Raw genomic sequence first — 23,886 nt, 5'->3', positions numbered from 1 at the left:
ACAACAACATTATGAACTTCCAGACAGCCTCTGCTCGGGCCAAATCTGACTCTTCATGAGAACTTCCAACCTGTTGGTGTGACGGAGGTCGTAAACGGGGGTCTGCAGCTCCACAGTGTAAACGTAACATCGTGTCCATGCCCACACACACACACACACAATAAAGAATCATTTAAGGCCCAATCTGTACCTTGTTTGAGCGAAATGAACAAACATAATGAATAATCTTAATGAAAATGAAGGCTTTTTGTTTCTTTACCCCGGTGAACAAACACAACTGATGAAACTGTACTTCATCGTATTAAAAGACCCGTCAATCAGTCTGAAGGTGGCCGCAGGTATCAGTCATGTGTTCTGCTCTTTTCTTTCTATTCTGCTCACCTGATTTTACTTTAAATGAATTCAACTTTAGGCATGTTGAGTACTTTGCAAGGAGGATGTAGCTTAGTGTAACTTCATATCAGATCAGATTTTTGATCATGAAAGCTGCATAAGAAAAATGAAGTGCACAAAACTCCTGCAAGAGTCATAATCACTGAAATAGAAACAGGAATTAAGAGTTTTATCAGTTGTTTAAAGCATGTTTTGGTTGTGTTGCGTCGGCCACACTGTTCATTGTTAAATTTACCATAAATCTTAATGTGAGAATGATTCAGCAAAACATTAAATCTATCAGTACGTCATAATTAAGATTTCAAGCAGCATAGTCATAAAAAAAAATGCATACGGGATGAAGAGTTTGGTACAAGCCCAGCTCGTACGTACAGTAATTATCTGCTCTCTTGTAAGAAATATAGTATTAGTGATGTCAGAATAAATGAGTGATGAGACATGTTCCCTGTGAGAAAACTGCAGTATTTGAGTTTATATAAATATTTCTCCACGATTAGTGAAAATACTGGAATGTTATGATGTTGTCCACGTTGCTAAAATACTGACCGGTAAGATGTTCAGTTAAAAACCTCACAGTGTTGTGTGATGTAAGTGAAATAATACCAATACGACATTAGACATGTAGATGTTTTCGTAGTGTATCACCTGGTTATTAAAGGGACTATTTGTAACTTTCAGAAATGTCTTCTTAACAGCGACACCTGTGGCCGTGAAGTCAACGAAAGACGGCGTCGGGCTCGCGCTTGCTCGCTCTAAATAGACATGAACGAGCATCGCTCAACACAGTGAGGCGACACACGTCAGCTAAAAGCACAATATCACTCTATAGTTCAGCTGCTTGGCAGTAATGTTAGCTGACCAGACGAAGGTCTCTCCATGAATCAATGCTCGCTTTTTTTTGGAAAAGCGGGTCGGTGCCGGGGCTCCGCGGGAAGAGAAACGTTACCATCTCCGACCGGGTGCCGCTGATAACGTTTCTCGCTGCGGAGCCCTGTCACTTCACAAGACACGGGAAACCTCTGTTGGTCTGGAGGAGCTGCAGCAGTTATTTCTGCACAAACGTCCACTGAACATTCACTAGATATTCTCAGAGCTAAACTAACTCTTCTGCAGTGTGGAGTGAGCAGCATGCACGTGAGAGGTGGAGCGAGCAGAGCGAGAACACGCGCGCGCTGTGTTAGTGAAGGCAAGCAGAGGAGGAGAGGCTCCGGCCATTGGCGAACGCGCATATGTCCCAACCCGGTACATTTATACGCTTAAAAAGTTACAAACAGTCCCTTTAATGATGTCAGTCACAGTTTTGTACTCATCAAGTTTCAGACATAAGCAAGGGCTTCTATCTGTTCTGCCAGACGCTGCCGTTTCCCGTCCTGGCCGGTTCACTCATGAGTCTCTCTCGTCTGTCCGAGTACGCCGGTCGGCCCGGCGGCAGGAGGATGTAGTGTGTGGCGCTGGCCTGTCTGCCGTCCTTCAGAATGGGAACGATGCAGGGAGAAAACGGAGCCGCAGGGGGCGCTCTTTCACTCTGCTGTCTCTGTAATGCCTTACTCACATATTTTGGGTTAGCAGCAAAGCTCTGCGTGGCAGGCATCACGCCGTTGATGTAAATCGGAAGGCTTTTGGGGCTCGGGGTACGCGGTGGGCAGGGTGGGACTAAAGGGACCCGTGGAGGAACTTTAGGAGGCTTGTCCTCCTCGTTGGCGCTCACAGTCTTTGAGGGAGGCTTTGGCGGGATGGGGATACGAGGAGGAACGAGAGGCTTGTCAGCGGGGCTGCTGTGGAGAGGCTGAAACCGGAGTCTAGATGATTGGTCCCCGACTGCTGACACCACATGCTGGTGGTCGTCTCTCTGGAGAGCTAGAGCCCAAAAGCCGCTTCCTCTACCAGTCGGTCTGTCCTCCCTGCTCGGCCAAGAGAACGCCACGGAGTTGGTCCCGGCACCACTGGCCCGCAACGAGCCTTCCTGGTAGGCGTAGTTCACCTGGCCAAAGTCTCTGTTCGTGCCCCTGCACACGGCCTTGGGGCAGCTTTTGGGCAAAAGGCGCCGTCGGTCGCTGGTGAAAAACTCCACCTCGCTGTCGGCGGCCTCATCAGACATGAGCTCCTCGGGGTCGGGCAGAGGCGGCAGCGGTTTGGCTTCTCTCTGGTGGCCCCCGAACGCGCTCCGTCTCTGGAAAGAAGGGACCACCTGGTCTCCCTCATGGGGCCGTAGTACGTTATCAGACGCTAGGCGGTACGTATCGGAGTAGAAAGGAGACTGGGAGACGGAGATGTTGTCTGGGAAAGAGAAAAACAATCAGGTATTAAAAAGGGCTGTGATGTGATACGCGATAACGTTTTTGAATATCGTGATATCAATAATACTTGTGATAAATAAACAGATATTTAAAAAAGAATGATAGTTACATTTTAAAGTGCAGTTTTCTACTTATACTCTCTTTCATCCAACTCAAAAAAAGAGTGCAATATTGCAGTCTTTCGCCGTGTGTTTCTTGCAAATTAACTTGATAGAAAAACAATATATTGTGTGGGATTAAACAGTAAATTAAACTGTCCACTAAGAAACCGTTGCTTTGTTATACGAGGTTTTGCTGTTGTTGTTGTTTCCTTCACTGCACAAACAATTCTCAGAGGAAGAAACATGGAAAACAACTTCCAATGAGGGAACAACTTAAAGTGCAGTGATGGTGTAGGAGGGAGAAAATACCAGGGGGAGTGAGCTGCCCACTCTACTTAAAAAAAAAACCCTCCTGTTTTGCTGAAGGTATCTTACAGGAAACGGGAATAAAAACAAGTTTGAAAACAAACGCTTAACCTATCACCTTCTTCGTCAAACATCAGCCACAACACCCTGATTAACACGGGAATCGGCATTATCTGCGGGGCAGGCCTTAATCTTAACGGAGCTTCCCATAACCTTCTCTCTCTGTGGAAACATCCGACGTGCCCCAGACGGCAGGAACAGCTGCTGCTTCCCCTCCTCCTTCACCCCCGCTCTCTCCTCTGCTACACAGCTCAGTCCGGTGATGACAAAACTCACCTCAACCCTGTCTGCACACCGTTTTATTAGTCAAACAGGGTGTAAACTCCAGCCTGAGTTCTATAAATCAACCTGATTTAATGTTGACGTTAAGAAAACTCATGATTTAGTTCAGCAAAAACTCTTTAAGTGTTTCACAACGATCCAAAAATATTTAAAAGGATTAAAATATCTCTGACATTTTGTTCAAAAATATAGAGATATGTCAGAGATATGTCTGTGAAATGTTATCAGTGTTTGGTTTATTTTAATTTAATTTGACAGATAATCATGTGTGCTGTGTGTCATGTTCCTTTCTATCTGTCAAGGTTTAAGTTAAATCTAATGTAGCTCAGCCCGACATATAAACACGTCATAGTAGCAATTCATTTTCAAAAAAGCATTCCTGCAATTATGAATATTCATATTATAGTATTCATTAGAAATATTAACTGAGATTCTGTCAAATTCACAAAAGCATTTAAACCATCACAAGTGCATCGGTGCTAGTTGTAAACAGTTTTTGATCTTTGTAGTAAAATCATTTCCTAATAACTTAAATATGTAAAAGACTCACAGTTAAATTGCGCTGGCTGTGGTTGGAGCTCCGTCAGGTTCTGTTCCATGTCAGCACTCAGGCCAAAGCGCTCTCTGCAAAGCAAGCGAGGTTGAGAAATCCATACAGAGCTGAACTTGTGTGTAAATCATTCCTACACATAACCTGTCATGAGTTAGTCATTAGATGTGTGAAATAACAAGCGTGACATATGCTTAAAACAGAACATATGTTCCGTCCTCCTTCATGTATTTACATTATGTAATGCCAATGGAAGTTGCTCGACGTCTCTGAGACGTTTTCTTCACGTTATATTTTCTCTTTATTGACCAAATCTCCCTTTACCGACCCGTCTTTTACTAATACCGTCTGCTCTGTACGTACAACATCTATTGATGTCTGTCATAATGTCATCCTGCATGAGGGATCTCTCGTCCGCTGCTTTTACTGAGATTTCTTTCCTTATCCGATGTCTATGTAATAATAATGTAAAGCGTCTTTCAGTTCTTTAAAAGCGCTATATAAGTTGAATTTATTATTATTATTATTATTATTATTATTATTATATATTATTATGGTCTAAGGCAAGGGTGCCCAAACTTTTCCCTTGAAGGGCCAAAAACTGGAACTCAATGGAAGGCCACGGGCCAAAATTAAACACCTATTGTATTGTATTATTAAGATGCAAAATTAATTGTAAATTGAATATGTTTTACATAGTTAGCCCCTTAAAATCCACCTGCTGAATACAATTGGGCTCATTTATGCAATTTATGCATTTCAAGACTGTTTAGGGACCCCAGTATGTAGAAATATTAAAATACACCATTTTTAGAATAGGCAAAAATAACACATGTATACTGCATTCAAAGACCTGCACGTTTTCCCAAAAACTGCATAGGGTTATTATAAAGTGGGCATGTCTGTAAAGGGGAGACTCATGGGTACCCATAGAACCCATTTACATTCACAGATCTGGAGGTCAGAGGTCAAGGGACCCCTTGACAAATGGCCATGACGGTTTTTCCTCACCAACATTTAGCCCAACTTTAGAGTGTTGCCTCCTTCCTGGCAAGCTAATATGACATGATGGGTAGTAATGGAGTCCTTTATTAGGTTTTCTAGTTTCATATGATGCCACTAGCTTCTAATCATAAACCGGAGCCTGGTTCGGCCTCCAAAAGACAGTAAAGTCGGTTGGGTCTTTTAATTAAAAAAAAAGAATTTGCTAACATCTGGCGGGCCAAATCAAACCTGATGGCGGGCCAACTTTGTCCCGCGGGCCCCACTTTGGAAGCCCTGGTCTAAGGGTAGAAGGAGTTGTATGTTGTACAGACTATAAGAGTAAATTCATGAATTTGGGCTACTTAAATAACAATTAGAGGATTCATTAGGGGAATAAATTTCAGTGAATGCGAGTGAATCTTTAGTGTTATGTGCATGGTTTTTGGAAGGGCTGCAGAATTAATCAAAGTTTTAGCAAAATCGCAATATGGTCTACCGCAATTTTCAAATCGCAGGAGGTGCAATGTGTGAATGTGTGTCAAAATACTTTTTTATATTAAATATTGTGGTGCTGCAGAGATGTCGTGGCCGACACATCATATTCTACAGACTTAAGAAATCACACCATAATAATTCTAATATGTTTTTTAATGAAAATGAGAGTAATGATGTAAAATGATCATTCCCTCTAAAATCACAAATCATATCCTAATCATATTTTTCAAAATCGTTCTGAACTAGTTTTTGGATGCAAACATCAGTTAAGTGCTGAACTCATTTTTAATAGTTTTTCTAGTTTGTTTCCACATAAAACAAAACAACACAAAAATAATTAAATCATTTTGGCCCAAGTATTAAATATGAATAGAGGCAGAATGATACGCCTGATATTGTTTGATGTTTGAAAGTTAAAGTTTGTGTTGTCACACTATGTAATAATAATAATGATGATGCTTGTTCATGTTTTGTTTCTATCAGTGTTGGAGTGGTGTTTGCGTACCTGCTCAGGTCATGTTGTCCCCAGTAGTTACTCTGACTCTCTGCCATGTTGTCGAAAAAATAGAGTTCTTAAAAAGCACGAAGGTCCGTTTGGTATCTGAACACAAGTCAGCTCCATGAAACCCATCACAGCTTCATGCTCGCCAGCAGAACGCTGTTGGAGACAAACAGAGAACTTGGTGTTAGAGCTGTTTTTACCAGTCGTACATTCACATCTTGTTGCAGGTGAAAACACACACACAAAAAAAATCTTTTGCATTACATCACTCTTTTCATTTGTTCCAGTCACACCTTCGTCAGTGTGAAATGGTCATAAACGGGACATATAAACAGTGCACATCTGGAGCACAACCAGCTGCATGCACCCACCATACCAGGCAGGTCAAAGAACAAATACACAAACACATATATCACCTATGGACAAATCATTTATATTATTATTACTTACATTCCTCTGCATGGTTTTAGGTGAGCCTCTAAGAACAACAACAGAAGCCCAGTAAAAGACTTCAGTCTGCTCTGGCAGCTGCCCTGTGGATCTCTTTGTGGTTCCAGCAGCTTAAAGCCGTTTGTCTGATGAGAAGGCCTATTGCACAACCTCTGGGTCAGATGTGGGAGGGCAGCAGCACTCCTCGCCCTCCTTCCTCTCTGTGACCATGAAACCCGGCAGTATCCGCCCTTACAACACGGGGCTAACTGTGCAGCATTTCTGCTATACAAACTACACCACTGAGACACACGTATAATAATAATAATAATAATAAATGTCTGTATGAAAGTGTTCTGGAGACCAGAAACAGAAGGAGGATCTCAGGTTTTGCGACGTGAAACCTGTCTCTATCTGTAATAACAAAAAGTTTTGTTTTGTATTAAAAAGCTAATGAGTAAAAGAAAGAATTTAATTTATATGCTTATGTACACCCACATGCCTCCGTGTTGCTTCATTCGGATGCTCGCCATTCTAACATTTAACCATGACGGCTGCTTCCTGCCTGCTGATAAGACATGAATACCAACTAATATCACTTTAATATCACTGAGATGAAGGGACAGGTGATGGTCATCCTCAGATGCACCAATATGGAATTTGAGGGCCAAGTCAAGTCAATTTTATATGTAATAAAAATAATTAAGCTGTACAGGAGAAACCTCAGGACGAGCAACAGAGGAGGGGGCCAATAATGATAACAATTATCTGTTTGTTGTGACCGATACCGGAACGTTAATCTCCATGGCAACCAGGTTTTAAGTGTCATCTCTTGTCCGCACATCATCAGACATAATTATCGGCTGAACTTCCATTATAACAATAATTCAATTACATTTTTTTCAACCCTGGTAGGGCTGCATGATTTGCAGAAAATGTCGAATTGTGATTATTTTGACTGATATTGCAAATGCGATATGATTTGCGATATTAGAGGGAATGATATGTTTTTATTTTCATTATCACTGAAAAATGATTATGGTGTGATTTTTACGGGGATCTGTACCAAACAAAGATGCTTCCTTTAGTCTGTAGAATATGATGCGTAGGCCAGGACATCTCTGCAGCACCACAATATTTAATTTAAAATGCTATTTTGACACATTTCACCTTTAATAAATATTGCACCGCTTGCAAATTTGCTAATTGCAGTTTGCCATATTGCAATTTTGATAAATTGTGCAGCCCTAATCCCTAGTCATCCTGCTTTTATCTGCAAGGGGACACATTAGCCTTGCTTCCTTGGCTTTACTCACAAGGTGGAAGGTCAAAGGTCATTTTAAACACACCATTTGATTACTGAAGGGATTGAAAACTGAGAGAAGCCTCCTGTCCCGTACCCTGCAAGTACTCATTCCCTTCCAGCTTCCTGCAGCCCTGACTCTTCAAATATAGATAGCAATATAGAGTACGGTCTAAGACCTGCTCTATATATAAAGCGTCTCGAGATAACTTCTGTTATGATTTGATGCTGTATAAAAATAAATTGAATTGAATTGAATTGAATAGCTCTGGGTAACTTTAGTGAATTACCCACTTTATTGTGTTGAATCGGCCTCGTCAAGCTTTTAAAACAATATTTATTATGCAAATCCAAATGGTTTTTTTTATAATAAAGTCAAATGAACTACAGTGGAAACCTCTTATAGTGATCGCGTTTGTCTGGGTCAAACTGATAAATAAAAGCGGATGATTATAACGTCTTGTTCTTTATTTCTCATACAGATTACCACCTAATTCACATTTGTATATTATTATATGAATATAAAGTAGGACAGCTTCTCTATTTACTGAATTTAATTGACTGTTTCAAACGCTTTTTAAATTACTGTACAGTGTATAATTCAAATAAACTTTAATACAGTACAGTACCGTGTATAAAATATAGCTTACTGTAGTTTAAACTTTCATTAGGGTATAGCCTAGAACAGTATTGTGCTGTTTACAAATACAGTAACGTCAGTAGAGCATAATAGGCTACTAAACCACAGCTTGGTGGTGCTTTCAGTGCATTTCTAAATTTAATAAATCTAACAGGTCTGAAAATAAACTGTAGGTATCACCATCTATTATAAAAATAAAATACATAATTTTTTTCCATATGTTGTCATGTATGAAAAGACCCAAAATGAACACTGTAAGCAAAATTCTTGATTACTATAAGCACATTTTTTGAATAGCTTTTTGATCCATGTAAGCTGTTGATCAGTGTAACCGTGATCACTAGAAGCGGTTTCTACTGTACTTTACTTTGTGAAGAACTGATGGAGGCTTCATGCTTCATGATCATATTATATTATATCATATATAATAAAACGGTTCCTAATCTCCCACAGCTGCATTTCTAGATAAAATACCAACAGAAGACACTCTATAAATGTAAGTTCCTGTCTGTAGAATTCAACCAATTCACCTGCTAACCACTAATTACAGTCGTCACCCCCTCAACTCCTACTCACTCAGAGGGCAACGCAAGGTCTCCGTTTTACTATCACACTGCAATCTCATTCTTCAAAGTCCAGCTTTGTTTCATGTCACTAACGGGCCTACAGTCGACGTGGGAAGCACACAATGCAGAGCATGCATAATGCAACACGGAACCCACCACAAACAAAAAGTGACCCATGCGTCTATTTGCATATTTATGTCATCCTTAAAACAACTGACCGTGGCGTCATTTCCGCCAGTGATCCTCGGAGATGGAAGACGCTGAACAATTACGAATTCTGCCGGCAAGTACTCAGAGTCCATGAATGGAGCCACTCTCAGGCATGAATGGGGCTTTGTGTTACTTTGGTGGCGCAGTGAAGCAAGCCTGAAAAATACAAGTGAACTCTCCCATGAGGTTAGGACTGAAGATACGCCATGGAGACAGGCAGACGTGGCCGAGCTATGAGCTCTGGGCCACTAATCCCCTGCAGGAGGATTGTGCGTGCTGGCGCTGTTGAAAGGAGAAGCCAGAGAGGCTGACAAACAGTTTGTTTATCTCCTGCAGGAGCCTTGATGTGTTGTTGTCCTTGGCTGTCTCCACCTCACGTTCATTCACTGACTGGACCTTTACTGATCATTTCATTATGGTGCTTTACATCACTGGATTACAACGTGCTGTTAATTCACTCACAGCTCCACAGGCTTCACAACATTTTAAATGTTTTCACCACAACATCAGCAGTAGAGCTGCACGATTATGGCCAGAATGATGATCACAATCATCAACAAACGATTATTTATTACGATTTCATTGATTTTAGCGACAACATATTTTATTGCACTTTCACATTAAAATAAACAGAGCGCTGTTTTCACTTCCATGCTGTGCTACATCCCTGTTAATGTACAAATTAGAGCTGCACAATGTTTTTTCAATTTACCTGTTTCATGTCCTACTGTCACGATATAGTGACTGTTTTATAAAAATAACTTTTATTAATCATATTAGCTCCAATCTCACCTATTGATGCTTTAACAGGACGCATTATTAAAGCTGAAGTAGGCGAGATCGGAGCAAATATGATTAAAAAAAGTTATTTTTATAAAACAGTCGCTACATATATCGTGATAGTAGGACATGAAACAGGTAACCTGAAAAAAATCATGTGCCTCTGTGTCCTCCGGTGCTCCTAACAGCATCTGCAAGATTTCACAGACCGGAGGAAAACAAGCAGTCAGAGCTGATCTGAGGTCTGCTGTCCAGCTGCTGACTATGAGAGCCGGATGTCAATCACTGGCTTACTCCGACCAAATGGTCAAACTAGGCAGCACTGATCCAATATGAATCAATATTCTGTTACGTTAATGTCTATTTCTCTCCTCAGATGTTTTCAGAATCATCTTGTAGTGCACGGTTTAGCTGGAAAATGAGAAAGTTTGTGACGCCACCGCCATTGTGAAATCTGGTGAAGTTCTGGTCACATGACCGGAGCACAGCCAATAGGAACGCTCTCTCTCTGAAATGCCCTGTGATTGGTCAAAGTCTCCCGTCACGGGCTAGATGTTCTAAAGCCTGTAAACAGAGCCATGATGAGGAGCAGAAGTCTAGTTATCTCTCAGAACACTTGCATTACAATATGCTGAAAGGTTATTATGGGATTTTTGCCCAATGATACCAAAAAAATATACTGCCTACTGCAGCTTTAATGTACAAATTAGGACTGCACAATGTTGGAAAAAACTGACATTGCAATATTTATTTCTGCTATATATTTATATTGCAATATGAATAAATACAGGAATATTCACCCCGTTGTTAGTTACATTTTAAAGTTAAATGCTTCAATCTGGTGCACTTTGAGAGCAAATTTAGCAACATTAAGAGGCTAGATAAACTATTTTATGCTCTTGATTTCATCACATTGGTTGTATAGATAATATCTATACCCAAAAGTGAAGCCAAAACATCTGGATCACCGGCTGGATGTTAGTTTAGGAAGCGCTTGATTTGATCTGCAGCAGAGTTTTCTATGAGCAGAACACATATTTTAAAACGTCAATATCTCAGGAGATCATGGTCATTTAAATGTGGGAAGACAAAAGTGTGATCACGATTAATATTTGATTAATATTTGATTAATATTTGATTAATATTTGACTCGATAGATAGATGATAGATGATAGATAGATAGATAGATAGATAGATAGATAGATAGATAGATAGTTAGATAGATATAGATAGATAGATAGATAGATAGTTAGATAGATATAGATAGATAGATAGATAGATATACTATAGATAGATAGATAGACAGACAGACAGACAGATAGATAGATAGATAGATAGATAGACAGACAGATAGATAGATATACTATAGATAGATAGATAGATAGATAGACAGATGGATAGATAGATATACCATAGATAGATAGATAGACAGACAGATAGATAGATATACTATAGATAGATAGATAGATAGATAGACAGATGGATAGATAGATATACCATAGATAGATAGATAGACAGACAGATAGATAGATAGATATACTATAGATAGATAGATAGATAGATAGATAGATAGATATACTATAGATAGATAGATAGATAGATAGACAGATGGATAGATAGATATACCATAGATAGATAGATAGACAGACAGATAGATAGATATACTATAGATAGATAGATAGATAGATAGACAGATGGATAGATAGATATACTATAGATAGATAGATAGATAGATAGATAGATAGATATACTATAGATAGATAGATAGATAGACAGACAGATAGATAGATAGATAGATATACTATATATAGATAGATAGATATACTATAGGTAGATAGATATTCAATATAACATTATTATCAATAGAATTAAAGTTATTAAATCATAATAAACTGGACCAAACTCCTCACAGCAACTCTACTGTTCCATCACCTCAGCGCCCTCTAGAGGCCGAGCAGAGGACTCAACCAGCCGCAGATAGAGCTTCACCAGGCGGACACCGAGACACCGAGCAGCCGGTAGAGCAGCCGGTCCACATATAACCACTAGACCACTAGATAGACTGGATCAGCCCACACGGTTCAACCAACAGAGTCTGTCTCTATAGAGAAACTAATAGAGCTCCAATCCTGGAATATCTTTAATAACTGTTAGTATTGATCTGATCAATAACTGTTAGTATTGATCTGATCAATAACTGTTAGTATTGATCTGATCAATCACAGCTCCTGGTCGCTCACTCTAAGAGGATTTAAAGACCAGTTTTAACGTTTTATCTTGAGAGTTAAATGGAAGTAAGTCTTACCGTGGAAACGCAGACTAGTCCTCCATCCCGGTGGACCTGATCCGGATCAATAGATCAGTTCAGTCCGATCCAGAGTCCCGGTCCAGACTGACCCATGTGCACCATCTTTCCTCTGATCGTCCTCTGATAACAACACTGAGCTGAACCTGGTTCTGACAGCGTGACGCGCGTTTAACATCTCCTTATAGACGCATCCAGACCAGCAGCCAGAGCGAGTCATAACTCCACCCAGGTCCTCCAGGTCCGCCTTCAAGACACAACTAAAGACCCATAACACATTAAAACCCATCAGGATAAAACTAAACTCCATTATAGGATAAATTAAACTCCATTATAGGAGAAACGAAACTTTATTATAGGAAAAACTCAACTCCATTATAGGAGAAACTTTATTATAGGAGAAACTAAACTCCATTATAGGAGAAACTTTATTATAGGAGAAACTAAACTCTATTATAGGAGAAACTAAACTCCATTATAGGAGAAACTTTATTATAGGAAAAACTAAACTTTATTATAGGAAAAACTAAACTTTATTATAGGAAAAACTAAACTTTATAATAGGAAAAACTAAACAAACTAAACTTTATTATAGGAAAAAACTCAACTTTATTATAGGAAAAACTCAACTTTATTATAGTGAAAACTCAACTTTATTATAGGAGAAACTAAACTTTATTATAGGAGAAACTCAACTTTATTATAGGAGAAACTAAACTTTATTATAGGAAAAACTAAACTTTATTTTAGGAAAAACTAAACTCCATTATAGGAGAAACTAAACTTTATTATAGTAAAAACTAAACTCTATTATAGGAAGAAATTTACTTTATTATAGGAGAAACTGAACTTTATTATAGGAAAAAATAAACTCCATTAGAGGAGAAACTAAACTTTATTATAGGAAAAACAAAACTTTATTATAGGAAAAACTAAACTCCATTAGAGGAGAAACTAAACTTTATTATAGGAAAAACTCAACTCCATCAGGAAAAAAAAGGTATGGCTTATAAAGCAGCAGTGGTGGAAAATAACTAGGCTACATTTGTGTTTTTTGTTTTGGACTATACAGTATATTGTACTATATATATTGTATTTAATTCAATTTAAATTTAATCCACTACTTTTAACAGACAAATATAGTCACTAGTTACTTTGCAGTATAATAATAATAATAATTGCACATTTGTAATAAACAATCAACAAATTTACAGTTTACAGAAGACTGTGCCTTACCAACAGTCTTACCAACAGAAAAAAAGTAATAAATAAATAAAAAATAATAATAATATTAAATATATCAACCAAAAAATAAGTAATGTCAATGAAAATGTCATAATATAGTATGCCAAGAAAAGGTTAATGTCAAAGTATGGTATGCCTTAAAAAAGTCATGACATAGTATACCCAAAAAATGAAAGAAAATGTCACAAAAGGTCACAAAAAGTCATAGCCATAAAAATGCCATAAAAAGTAAGTATAGATTGTCATAAAAATATCATAGTATAGTATGCCAAGTAAGAGTCATAAAAATATCATACAAAAAGTCATAGCCATAAAAATGTCATTAAAAAATGTCATAGTATAGTATGTGATAAAATATCTCATAACAAATGTCATAGTATAGTTTGCCATTAAAAAAGTCCTAACAAATTTCATGAAAAATGTCATAGTTTAGTATGTCATAAAACATGTCATAAAGAAGTTATGCCAAAAAGAAATTAATAGAAATATTTTTAAAAAGTCAGCCATAAAAATGCAATGTTAAAGTCATAGTATAGTATGCTATAAAATGCCATAAAAAAGTCATAGTATAGTCTGCTATAACATGCCACAGAAAGTCAGTGAACTAACTGGTGTATCTGCAGAGGGTCTGTCTGAATTCTGTTTCTATAATCAGGTGTGACTGCAGAGTACGTGGGAAACTCGTAATGAAGATGGTGATATTCATACTCGTTAATGTTTCTGGTCTGGCCGAAGTCATTTATAAAAGGCGACCATATTTTGTAGAACTTACCCTCCTGTCGTTTTAAGGAGAACTTTATTTTTATCTAAATCTAAATGCGTCACCACTTCTCTTCTCCAGTTTACATGCTGCTGCTTGCTTCCAGTTAAGTAGTATTAATCTGTAATATTAATCTGTAATATTAATCTGTAGTATTAATCTGTAATATTAATCTGTAGTATTAATCTGTAGTATTATTCTGTAGTATTAATCTGTAGTATTAATCTGTAGTATTAATCTGTAGTATTATTCTGCGTGCCAGCAGAGTAACACATGTTATCGTGTTGCACGCTGGACTAGTTTTACCCACCATAGGATCTATAACAGCAAAAACAGTCGTTAGAGGGTCTAAATCAACATTTCCAATCAATACCTTAAACAAAGTCTGAAAAATACTTCTCCAACAGTTCAACAAACTAGGACACAGCTCCAGAACAACATGTGCTGGCTCATGCCCACAACGCTCACATGAGGGGTCAATATTTGGTAAAGAGTATGTTTGTGTGGGACAATGTGGGACATGTTGATCTCTGGTTGAAAAATAACTAACTTTGCAAGAACTCTTTGAGAGTCACCTACTTATACCTTCACCCAGGTATAAGTATAAGTAGTTTAACAGTCTTTGTTGTAGCTGCTCTTCCTTTTCTTTGTGGTAGTTCCATCATATTCTGCCTAAATCTGCACAGCTTGTGACTTTTCCCCGTTGGCCCACATAGCGTAGCGAAGACAGGTTAACCTGCGTTTGACCCACGTGATGACAGCCTTCAGCCTGCTTTCTTCACAGCCATCGGATAAAAGCCATATTTTAGAAAAGCATCTGTCTTGCCGAGGTTTGACTTTTGAAAACTAGAGCCGATCAAAATGCGGGACGTCGTCTATATATGTGGGACACGGGAAAAAGGGGATACAAATGCTGTGCGGTCCCTCATAAAGTGGCACACCTGGTCACCCTATGTTAATACATCAACAATCCAATAATCCAGTCTAAAGCTGCAACTATTCAACTATTAAATTAATCGCCAACTATTTTAATAATTGGTTTGAGTACATGGTGAGATTGTTTTTACCCAACTGCTGATTCCAATGTCAAGAATGAACTTTGAACCTTTTAATCCAACATGGACGAGAAATCCTCCAACATCTCCAGTTCCATGTAGACGTGAAACGATTAATTGATTTTCAAAATAGTTGCCGATTAATAATTAATAGTTTACAACTAACTAAAAAAAAAGTAAAAAATCTCTGATTTCAGCTTCTAAAATGTGAAAATGTTCTAGTTTCTTTACTTCTCTGTGACAGTAAAATAAATATCTTTGAGTTGTGGACAAAACAAGACACATTTGAGGACGTCATCTTGGGCTTTGGGAAACTCTGAACGACATTTTTCACAATTTTCTGACATTTTATAGATGAAAACAATTAATTGATTAATCCAGAACATAGCTGACAGGTTAATCAACAATGAAAATAATCGTTAGTTGCAGCCCAAACACAGTCATTCAGCATAATTTTACTTTTTGATGCTTGAGCATAATTTGCTGCTATTTCTGTACTTTTACTTACATGCAGGATTTTGACTGGAGATGGAGTATTTAACTCCACTTCATTGTAAACTAGAGAAGAAGTTGGTGGATATTTAGTTCAAAATATGGGTCAAATAAGCCCATACTCACACAGAAACTCCCTCCAGGTGCAGCTGTCATCACGTGTGACCTCACTCCCTGTGAAATAGAAGAAATATGGAAATCAATGATAGACGTGACTATTTCAAGGCTCTAACTCGTGCAAAAATACAATATTATTGAGCACTCTTAGCATATCATTTATTCCAAGATAATTTATGTTCATGAATCAGATGGCCAGTTTCCCCCGACACAAAGTCACTGTAGGTCAAATAACAACAACGCCCAGAGACGTCCAGAATTAGAATAATAATCATTTTATGTGCCTTGTGTGATGAGTGTATGGGAAATTGCCCTTCATACGGCAGTAAACAGTTTTGGTCTGACCTGTGTGGGTGGCTTTTGGCGTGAGTACAATACATGACTGATAGAGGAAAACAAGTACAAGATTGGCAGCCCAGTTATGGTGGATGAGGACTTGTTTTGAAGCCTGGATGTCACATAGGAGTTCACTGTCTGTGTTTGTCTTCGCCCACGCTGAGAGAGGCAGAAGGACAATACAGGAGGCCATTTACTAGAAAATAACAGGGAAGTGAGTGCAGGCCATTCTTGTTTTTTAACCGCAGACCACACTGAGCCTACAGTCTTCCTCCAGACGGCCAAATGATCTTTTTACTGTGGTCACAATCCAAATAAATCCACATTAAATAGACACATTAAACATTGTTAAAGTGCTGAATAAAATAACCACCTCATAAAAGTGTAAGAGAGATGCCAAATGACCCCGTGACCTCTCCTCCTTCTGTCTAAAACATTTCCACTGTTTTAATACTCTAATAAAATCCTTATTTAGTCATATATGGATTAAGGAGTGCCTCATACCTACAGTATATACCCAGTATCTAGTAAATCAATCATCGACTGTCCCTCTAACACCAACGTAATTTGTTTGTTTAAAGGAACACTCATACTTTTTAGCAAATAAGCTGTTTGATCAACTTCCTGTTGTGCAATGAAGTGACTGATATCACACGTGAGTCCAGTGAGACATAAAGAGGTGAAACTGCTGTCAGTTGTCACAGGGCCGGCTTATAGGCATCGGCCATATAGGCGGGTGCCTAGGGCGCCACCTTCTGGGGGGGGGGCTGGTTGCCTTCTAAAATAATAATAATTATATATTTTTTTTAAAATGCCGGTGGGCACCCTTCCTAATTTTCTGCATTGTGGTAACAAATGAACAAATATATAAATAAAGAAATACACTTTTTCATCTGCCCTGCTGTACTTATTTGTTAATAAAAGTGTAAATTGTAGTGAAACTGACTTAACACTTTAAAGCCAACAACATCAGGGACCAATTGTTTATTTATATTATAATAAATACAGTTATTTATGAAAATAAAAATCTTGATTTTTGTGTTAAAACAAACATTGTGATGTCTGATGTGATTTGCGGTTTACGGGGCTACGGTTTAGGTTCTGGGGGGTTGAAGCTGCAGTGGGTAGAAATAGAGCAAATATGATTAAAAAAAGTTATTTTTATAAAACGGTCACTATGACCTGACAGTAGTGCATGAGACAGGTAATCTGAAAAAAAAAAATCATATGTCCTCCGGTGCTCCTAACGGCATCTGCAAGATTTCACAGACTGGAGGAAAACAACCAATCAGAGCTGATCTGGAGGCTGCTGTCTCTGAGCAGCTGTCAATCACTCGCCAACTCCGATCAAACGGTGAAACTAGGCAGCGCTGATCAAATATGAATCAATATTCTGTTACTGTAATGTCTATTTCTCTCTTCAGATGTCTTCAGAATCATCTTGTAGTGTACTGTTTAGCTGTAAAATGAGAAAGTTTGTGACCCGGGCAGCCATGTTGAGATCAGTTGAGGAAATACCAAGCACCGCCCACCAGCCGGAGCACAGCCAATAGGAACGCTCTCTCTCTCTCTGAAATGACCTGTGATTGGTCAAAGTCTCCCGTCACTGGCTAGATTTTTTAAAGCCTGAAAACAGAGCCATGAGGAGGAGCAGAAGTCTAGTTTTCTCTCAGAACACTTGAATTACAATATGCTGAAAGGTTATTATGGATATTTTTGCCCAATGATGCCAAAAACATTCTGCCTACTGCCGCTTTATCTCCAAATTTGAATTTTGCCTAGGGCACAAAAAGGGCTCGAGCCGGCCCTGAGTTGTCACATTGCACTCAACAAATGCAAGGCTTTTTCTTGCAAGAGTAATAGTGCGGCTCGTATCTTAATACTCTCAGGTTTTAGTCCAGTGATTTTTCTGTTTTGTGGTGTCGAGGTGACCCAGCACCATCCAGACTTCCAGCAGATTGTCTGCTCTGCTGTTGCTCCGAGGCCCTCTGTGGGCGCTTGTGGTGACCCAGGATGCTCAGAGCTGTGGGGGTTGTTGTCGGGGTGGGCCAGTCTCCCACAGGGGAGGTCAAGTCATTTCCTGCTCTGAGAGACCTCCGTCCCTCACAGCTGTCAGTGCAGTCAGAAGCCCACCTCCCACATCTGTAACCCCCCCCCCCTTCTTCTACTTTTTTTCAAAGATGTGATGGATTGCTCTAAAGGAACTCCCTCATGCTGCTGCAAAACTAAAGATGGATCATCAAAGCTGGACCGAAATCAACGGCTTCTGTTTTATGAGACAAGAAACATCAAAGTTCAATCAGGAATCAATAGTGATAACAAACAGTGATAACAAACAGCAATAACGATTCCTAACATATCAAGCTGAGCAGATCTGTTTCAACACGCTGTGAACAGCAGATAACCCCTGAAATGAGAAATATATATCGCAGAAGATTAATGTCTGCCCACCGCTCATTTAACAATGTCCCGAGCTGGAATAGGAAATGAAGTAAGTAGGTGTTAACATACGTGTTCTATGGTAAATACATTTGTGTAGGTTGATGTGCTGACATGGTGACATGGGGAATTCTCTTATAGAGGAACCAGCTGTGTACAAACATGTAATAGTAATTAGAGCCCCCTAACAGACTGCAGACAGACGAGCCTGCTGCTGTTTTCAAAGTCACGGTCGACTTGTCTATGTTTGAGTTTCACATTCCTTTTAATCGTTGAATCAACGTTAGAGGTTGTTACAAAAAAAAGACTTGTATCACAGTTACGTTTATGAGACAATTAGGTAAAAATGTCTCAGTTATAGCTACTACGAGTGTAAGAAGTTAAAATTCATATCCATTACATGAAGAGCGGATGAATAAACAGCTGGAACAAGGAGCATCGTCATCCAACTCTGGACTGACGTTGAGAAATTCTCATGAAAAGTAGTAAATTGCTCTTCTTTGTTACCACCCACCACTTCCTTCAGCCTGACTTGTAACATGTTTGATGTATTTCAAAGCAGACTGCCAGAGAGTACGGTCTACACATATCTTTTTATGAATTAGTTTTAGAAATAAGGGATGAATCGGTTTAGAATCAGCACCATTCATTCAGACTTTATCGCTGCTGTGATTTGAAAAACACACCCTTCGTTAAATCTATTTTAATTCAATGGATCTGCGGTCGAGTCTGACATGTTGGAGGCGTTGGGGAGGAATCGGGCTCCTCAAATGTCTGAGTGGGCTTCGCACCACGACCTTTGACCTCATCCTGTGAGCAGACAGCTCAGTTATCAAAGAGCCAACAGCCACCGGGAGGAAGAGGAGGACGGGCCGAAGAGTGATGTTTGTGCTGCCTTTGATTGTTGGGTAGCTCAGGAACTGTACTAAGGTCCAAAAGAAAATACTTTCTGTGCAATCTATTCTGATGCTAAATTGGTTGAAGCATTATAGGTCGCTAATGTGTCCTGTGAATAAAATGTAGCTACAAGCAAATTAATGGATTAGAGGTGGAAAACACACACATATACAAACACACAGCTTTATGTGTAGTGGTGCTATCCCTATAAAAGACAAATAAGCAAAATACTGTTTTTCCCTCTCAGGGTACCAACAGAGAAAAACAAAACAGAGTCAGCGGGTAGAGAAGGGAGAGGAAGTGGCATGGATTAAAGTGATTTAAACCCTGTGACATCTGATTTCATGGTGGACAGCTTCAATGAATGGCAGAGGCTTCGAGCATGAAAAGAGTGATTCTTTGCCCAGGATGCAGCACCGCAGGCAGGCCTCAATGTGGGCAGAGGGTCTGCCGGCCCAGAGGGAGGTCTTCCGCAGCCCTGTGAAGTTGATCTCCACTTCATTAAGAGTTTCATTTAAATTAATGAGGATGAAGAAGGGAGAAAAAGGCTCTTCACTTCAATACAAAGAAACTGTATATGGGCAATTATATTATTTCGCTCCTCAGTAGCAGCTCTGAGTAAACAAGACGCGGTCAAAAACGAGTATATGTCTGGACTGGTACAGTCAGTCTGTGAATTTGTAGCTAAATTGTCATAGAAATAGTCAGTGGTCATGTCTATAATGTTGGCGAGGACACTAGGAGACGCTCCTCCACTCAACTAGCCGTTCAAACAATGATGTACCCTATCGTGAAATGCACCTGATTGGTCTCTGGTTTTCTGCTCGCCGTTTCAAACAGGAAACAACATGGCGGACTGCTCGTAAACTAACGACCAATCGTGTAACTTAATTGACTCAGTCAATCACTCTTTTACAAACTCTTTGCGTTTGTAGGGCTGGCCCCAAGCCCCTAGAAAGAGCGCCGGTCGTTGATGCCAATTTCCGTAGTGGTCAAACGGCATTACTACATCTACCGTGTCCGTCACGTGATGCCACTGGGTCCAAAAAGACTTTTTCACATAGACTTACATTGGGAAGGAGACGTCTGTTACTCAGCGGATAATTTTTTTGAGGTAAAGGAACTACCCAGTATGAACACTCGAATAGCCCTTATTTAAATCATTAGATCCTAAAAATTGTAAAACGCACTAATAGCCGAATCCAGAGTTATTTCCCAATGGACCCAATGGACCCAATGGACCCAATGGACCCAATGGATGCAGAAGATCACCGAATGATCCAGGTACTCTATCTCATTATCCAGGTACTTTATCTCTCGGCAGTCGAGCCATTTTGGCTTCATGCGCCACTGAGCAACTCTCATAGGAATGAACGGGAGCTACAGCGCTGTATCCAGTTCTCTTTATACATCCATGGCTGGCCCTCTGCGGTCCAGCCAAAAACATTATTTGCAGTCACTAACACACGGTTACTCATCATGTGACAGGAAGACACTGTCAATATTTGCTTGTCTTCACAGTGTTCACAACTTGTTCTGAGGTCAAAGTCTTCTTGAATCACCACATGACACAGGGTCACCTTTCAAGAGGGCAATGGAAAAGTCAAGTTTGGTCATATTGTTGTTCCGACTGCTGATTATTTACCGTGTGTACGTGCATGTCACGACCCTATTGTGCAGAGTAGCAGGGGGGAGAAATGACGAGGCCATCTGTGTTTTCACGGCCTACAGATTTTTCTCAGAAAACCATGGTATGATGTCGCTTAGTTTGCCCACAACATAGCTCAGAGTCCTGAGGCATGACAAAGTCAATCTTCCTTTTTCCCTCCCCTCTATCTCTCCTCTCACTCCCACCCTCCTCCCTTTCCTTCTCTCACCTTACTTACTCCCGCTCCATCATTTCCTGTTGAGTCACCAGCACAGCCAGACTGCACCGTGTTTTACAGTTTACTGCTCCCCCTGCTTTCCTCCTCCACTTCCTTGTTCATCGATGACTGTGTTGTACGAGAGGATAACGCAGTGTGACATTATTATAGCCCTCCAGCAGATATTACTGAATTGAAAGCAGGTAGGAGTCCGAGAAAAAAAGGTCAAAGCAGACGTAGGAGTCTCTTCCTGGCAACATGACTGATTCATGCCGTAAATGACTCGGAGGATCACAGGATTATCAGCTCTGCAGAAAATATCACTCGCCACAGCATGTCATCAGTTTATATCATTACTGGAAAAAATAAGAGCTGCAGGGTAAAAAGTGAAATGAAAGATCCAGTGAGAAAAAAACAGAATCAACGAATATATTAAAACATAAATCTTTACATAACCTTTCAGTAAAGTTGAAACACCTCTATGGAAATATTGCTATTGGCTATTTACAGCCGTTTCCTAGTAAAATGGGAGGAAGTGATGCTGTGGTGAGGCAAGGCGCCGCGTTAACGTAGGCAGTGCGTGCCTGTGTGTGAGGGAGGGTTGAGGGCAGGGCTCTGAGAAACGAAAGGGCTCTGTGGTGGACTGGTTGAGTCATTCAGAAATGCAGCTGCTGACTCAGTTTACAAACTTGTCTCCAAGAGCACATCGCCAGTCTATCTGGCATATTGTGTGTGTGTGTGTGTGTGTGTGTGTGTGTGTGTGTGTGTGTGATCTGTACCTGTTAGGACAAAACCTCTTCATAGAGACAGGATAAGGGAACTCCTCCTGATTGATTACTCTGAAAAAGAGAACATTTAGAGAGAAGTTAACGTTATTAATTTAGGTTTCATTCCATCATAAACTATATGCTTGTGGTTTGTTCAGGGAACCGCTCAAAGAATTTCCAAGCAGATTACATCAAATGGAAAATGAAGCTTTGCCCGAGGGAGTGCCTGTGCACACCGCTGCTGTAATCCCATGCTGGCGGCAGGTCAAACAGTTTCTGTGATTCAATCATTTCGTCATTTCTTCAGTTTTCTTTACACACCCTTCTTGCCACAGTAGTCTTATAACTATGTCAGTCCAACCATCAACACAACGCGAACCATCTGGGAGAATGGACTCTGAGACACACTCCAGTATTAGTCATCCTGGATGTGTTGCAAGGTCCAAGAATGGCGTGCTGTTGTTGACATAATTGTGTTCTGGGGGTAGTTAGGAAGGACACCTCCCTCCATGATGGAATGTGATTTCCTGATAAAAATGTGGAGCTGTTGATGCAATGTGAGTAATACTGTACTGTAATACTGAACAAGCTCCCAGAAAACTGCAGGACCGCTCCAACTCTTAGTTCTTTTAAATCAAAACTTCAAACTTTCCTGTTTGCTGCTGCTGCCTTTTATTAAACCAGATAATGATCTTATATACTGCACTAGAGCTTTTACTCTTGTGTGTTATATTCTATTTTAGCTTCTATCCTATAGCTTTTATTTGTAGCTTGTTTTTATTTTCTAATCTTTAATGTTTTTATTTCTTTATAACTGTTTTAATTATGTCCTAATGTTCTTTTGCACTTAGTCGCAATGTTCTTGAATGTTTATGTAAAGCACTTTGAATTGCCCTGTTGCTGAAATATGCTCTACAAATAAAGCTGCCTTGCCTTGCCTTGCCTACTGTAGAAGACTGCGTGAACAGTGATTACCTGTTCAGCTTTACTTGCTTATTTATTACAATAAAACTGATGGTTATAAAACAAAAAGCATGATGATGGTGAAAACTATGAGCAGCATTTGCTTCCGGAAAGATACCTGCAGGCATCTTCTGCTTCAGCAAGTTTAGACAACAGCTGAATCCCACAAGGAGGAAAGTTATTTTTTACGATACTGATTGTTGTAGCAAATTCAGAGCATCCTTCACTAACTTTTAAATGCTTTCAGTAAAAAAACTAAACGACACAAGACTCTACGACAAACGGTTCATGAGTTATGAAAGGGGGCGGGGCTAACATCTTGGGTCGGGGCTATGAGTATATTTTTGCATGTAAATGTCCTCAGGACTGGACCCTCATCATGCCTGAGAAATTTGGGGCAGATCGGACTATGTACAGTCGAGTTACAACAACTTCCTATTTCATGGCGAATGGCTCAAAAAGGCCGCCACGCCACAGTTAGGTCGTTCAGTGAAAACTCACCATTTTTATACGTTTTCATCCTCAAGGTCTTAAGATGGTTCTGATCAAATTTCAAGTCGATCTGATTAAATCTGTAGGAGTTCGTTAAAGTACACGGCCTATAAAACGCCAAAAATGGGCGAAAATCGCACATACAATTCAAGATGGCTGACTTCCTGTTGAGTTTTGGGCACACCTCCAAGAGGCTTTTTTCTGCGTCTCCACATGATACATCTGTCTGCCAAATTTCATACATGTAGGTGAAAC

The 23,886-nt window shown here is 39.6% G+C and overlaps 1 protein-coding gene across 3 annotated transcripts; it reads right to left on the bottom strand.

Moving 5' to 3' along the window:
• Positions 1-1,417: 1,417 nt before the first annotated feature.
• LOC119490056 (ERBB receptor feedback inhibitor 1) lies at positions 1,418-22,245 on the bottom strand. 3 transcript variants are annotated; one of them, XM_037773243.1, is made up of 6 exons: positions 22,189-22,245; positions 15,882-15,929; positions 12,204-12,463; positions 5,974-6,126; positions 3,990-4,063; positions 1,418-2,670 (listed from the first exon to the last, which is right to left on the bottom strand). In XM_037773243.1, the coding sequence occupies exons 4-6, from the start codon at positions 6,018-6,020 to the stop codon at positions 1,730-1,732; spliced, it is 1,062 nt and encodes a 353-aa protein (XP_037629171.1). In that variant the 5' UTR covers positions 6,021-6,126; positions 12,204-12,463; positions 15,882-15,929; positions 22,189-22,245; the 3' UTR covers positions 1,418-1,729. The 3 variants fall into 3 exon arrangements, with proteins under 3 accessions (XP_037629171.1, XP_037629170.1, XP_037629172.1); XM_037773242.1 differs by lacking the exon at positions 22,189-22,245 and adding an exon at positions 21,422-21,899; XM_037773244.1 differs by lacking the exons at positions 12,204-12,463; positions 15,882-15,929; positions 22,189-22,245 and adding an exon at positions 6,421-7,349.
• Positions 22,246-23,886: the final 1,641 nt, after the last annotated feature.

The sequence above is a fragment of the Sebastes umbrosus genome, chromosome 6, assembly GCF_015220745.1.
Source record: "Sebastes umbrosus isolate fSebUmb1 chromosome 6, fSebUmb1.pri, whole genome shotgun sequence".
In the NCBI taxonomy this organism is placed as follows: domain Eukaryota; kingdom Metazoa; phylum Chordata; class Actinopteri; order Perciformes; family Sebastidae; genus Sebastes; species Sebastes umbrosus.
The sequence above is the reverse complement of the archived record's forward strand: the minus strand, read 5'-3'. Positions and strand labels throughout refer to the sequence as shown.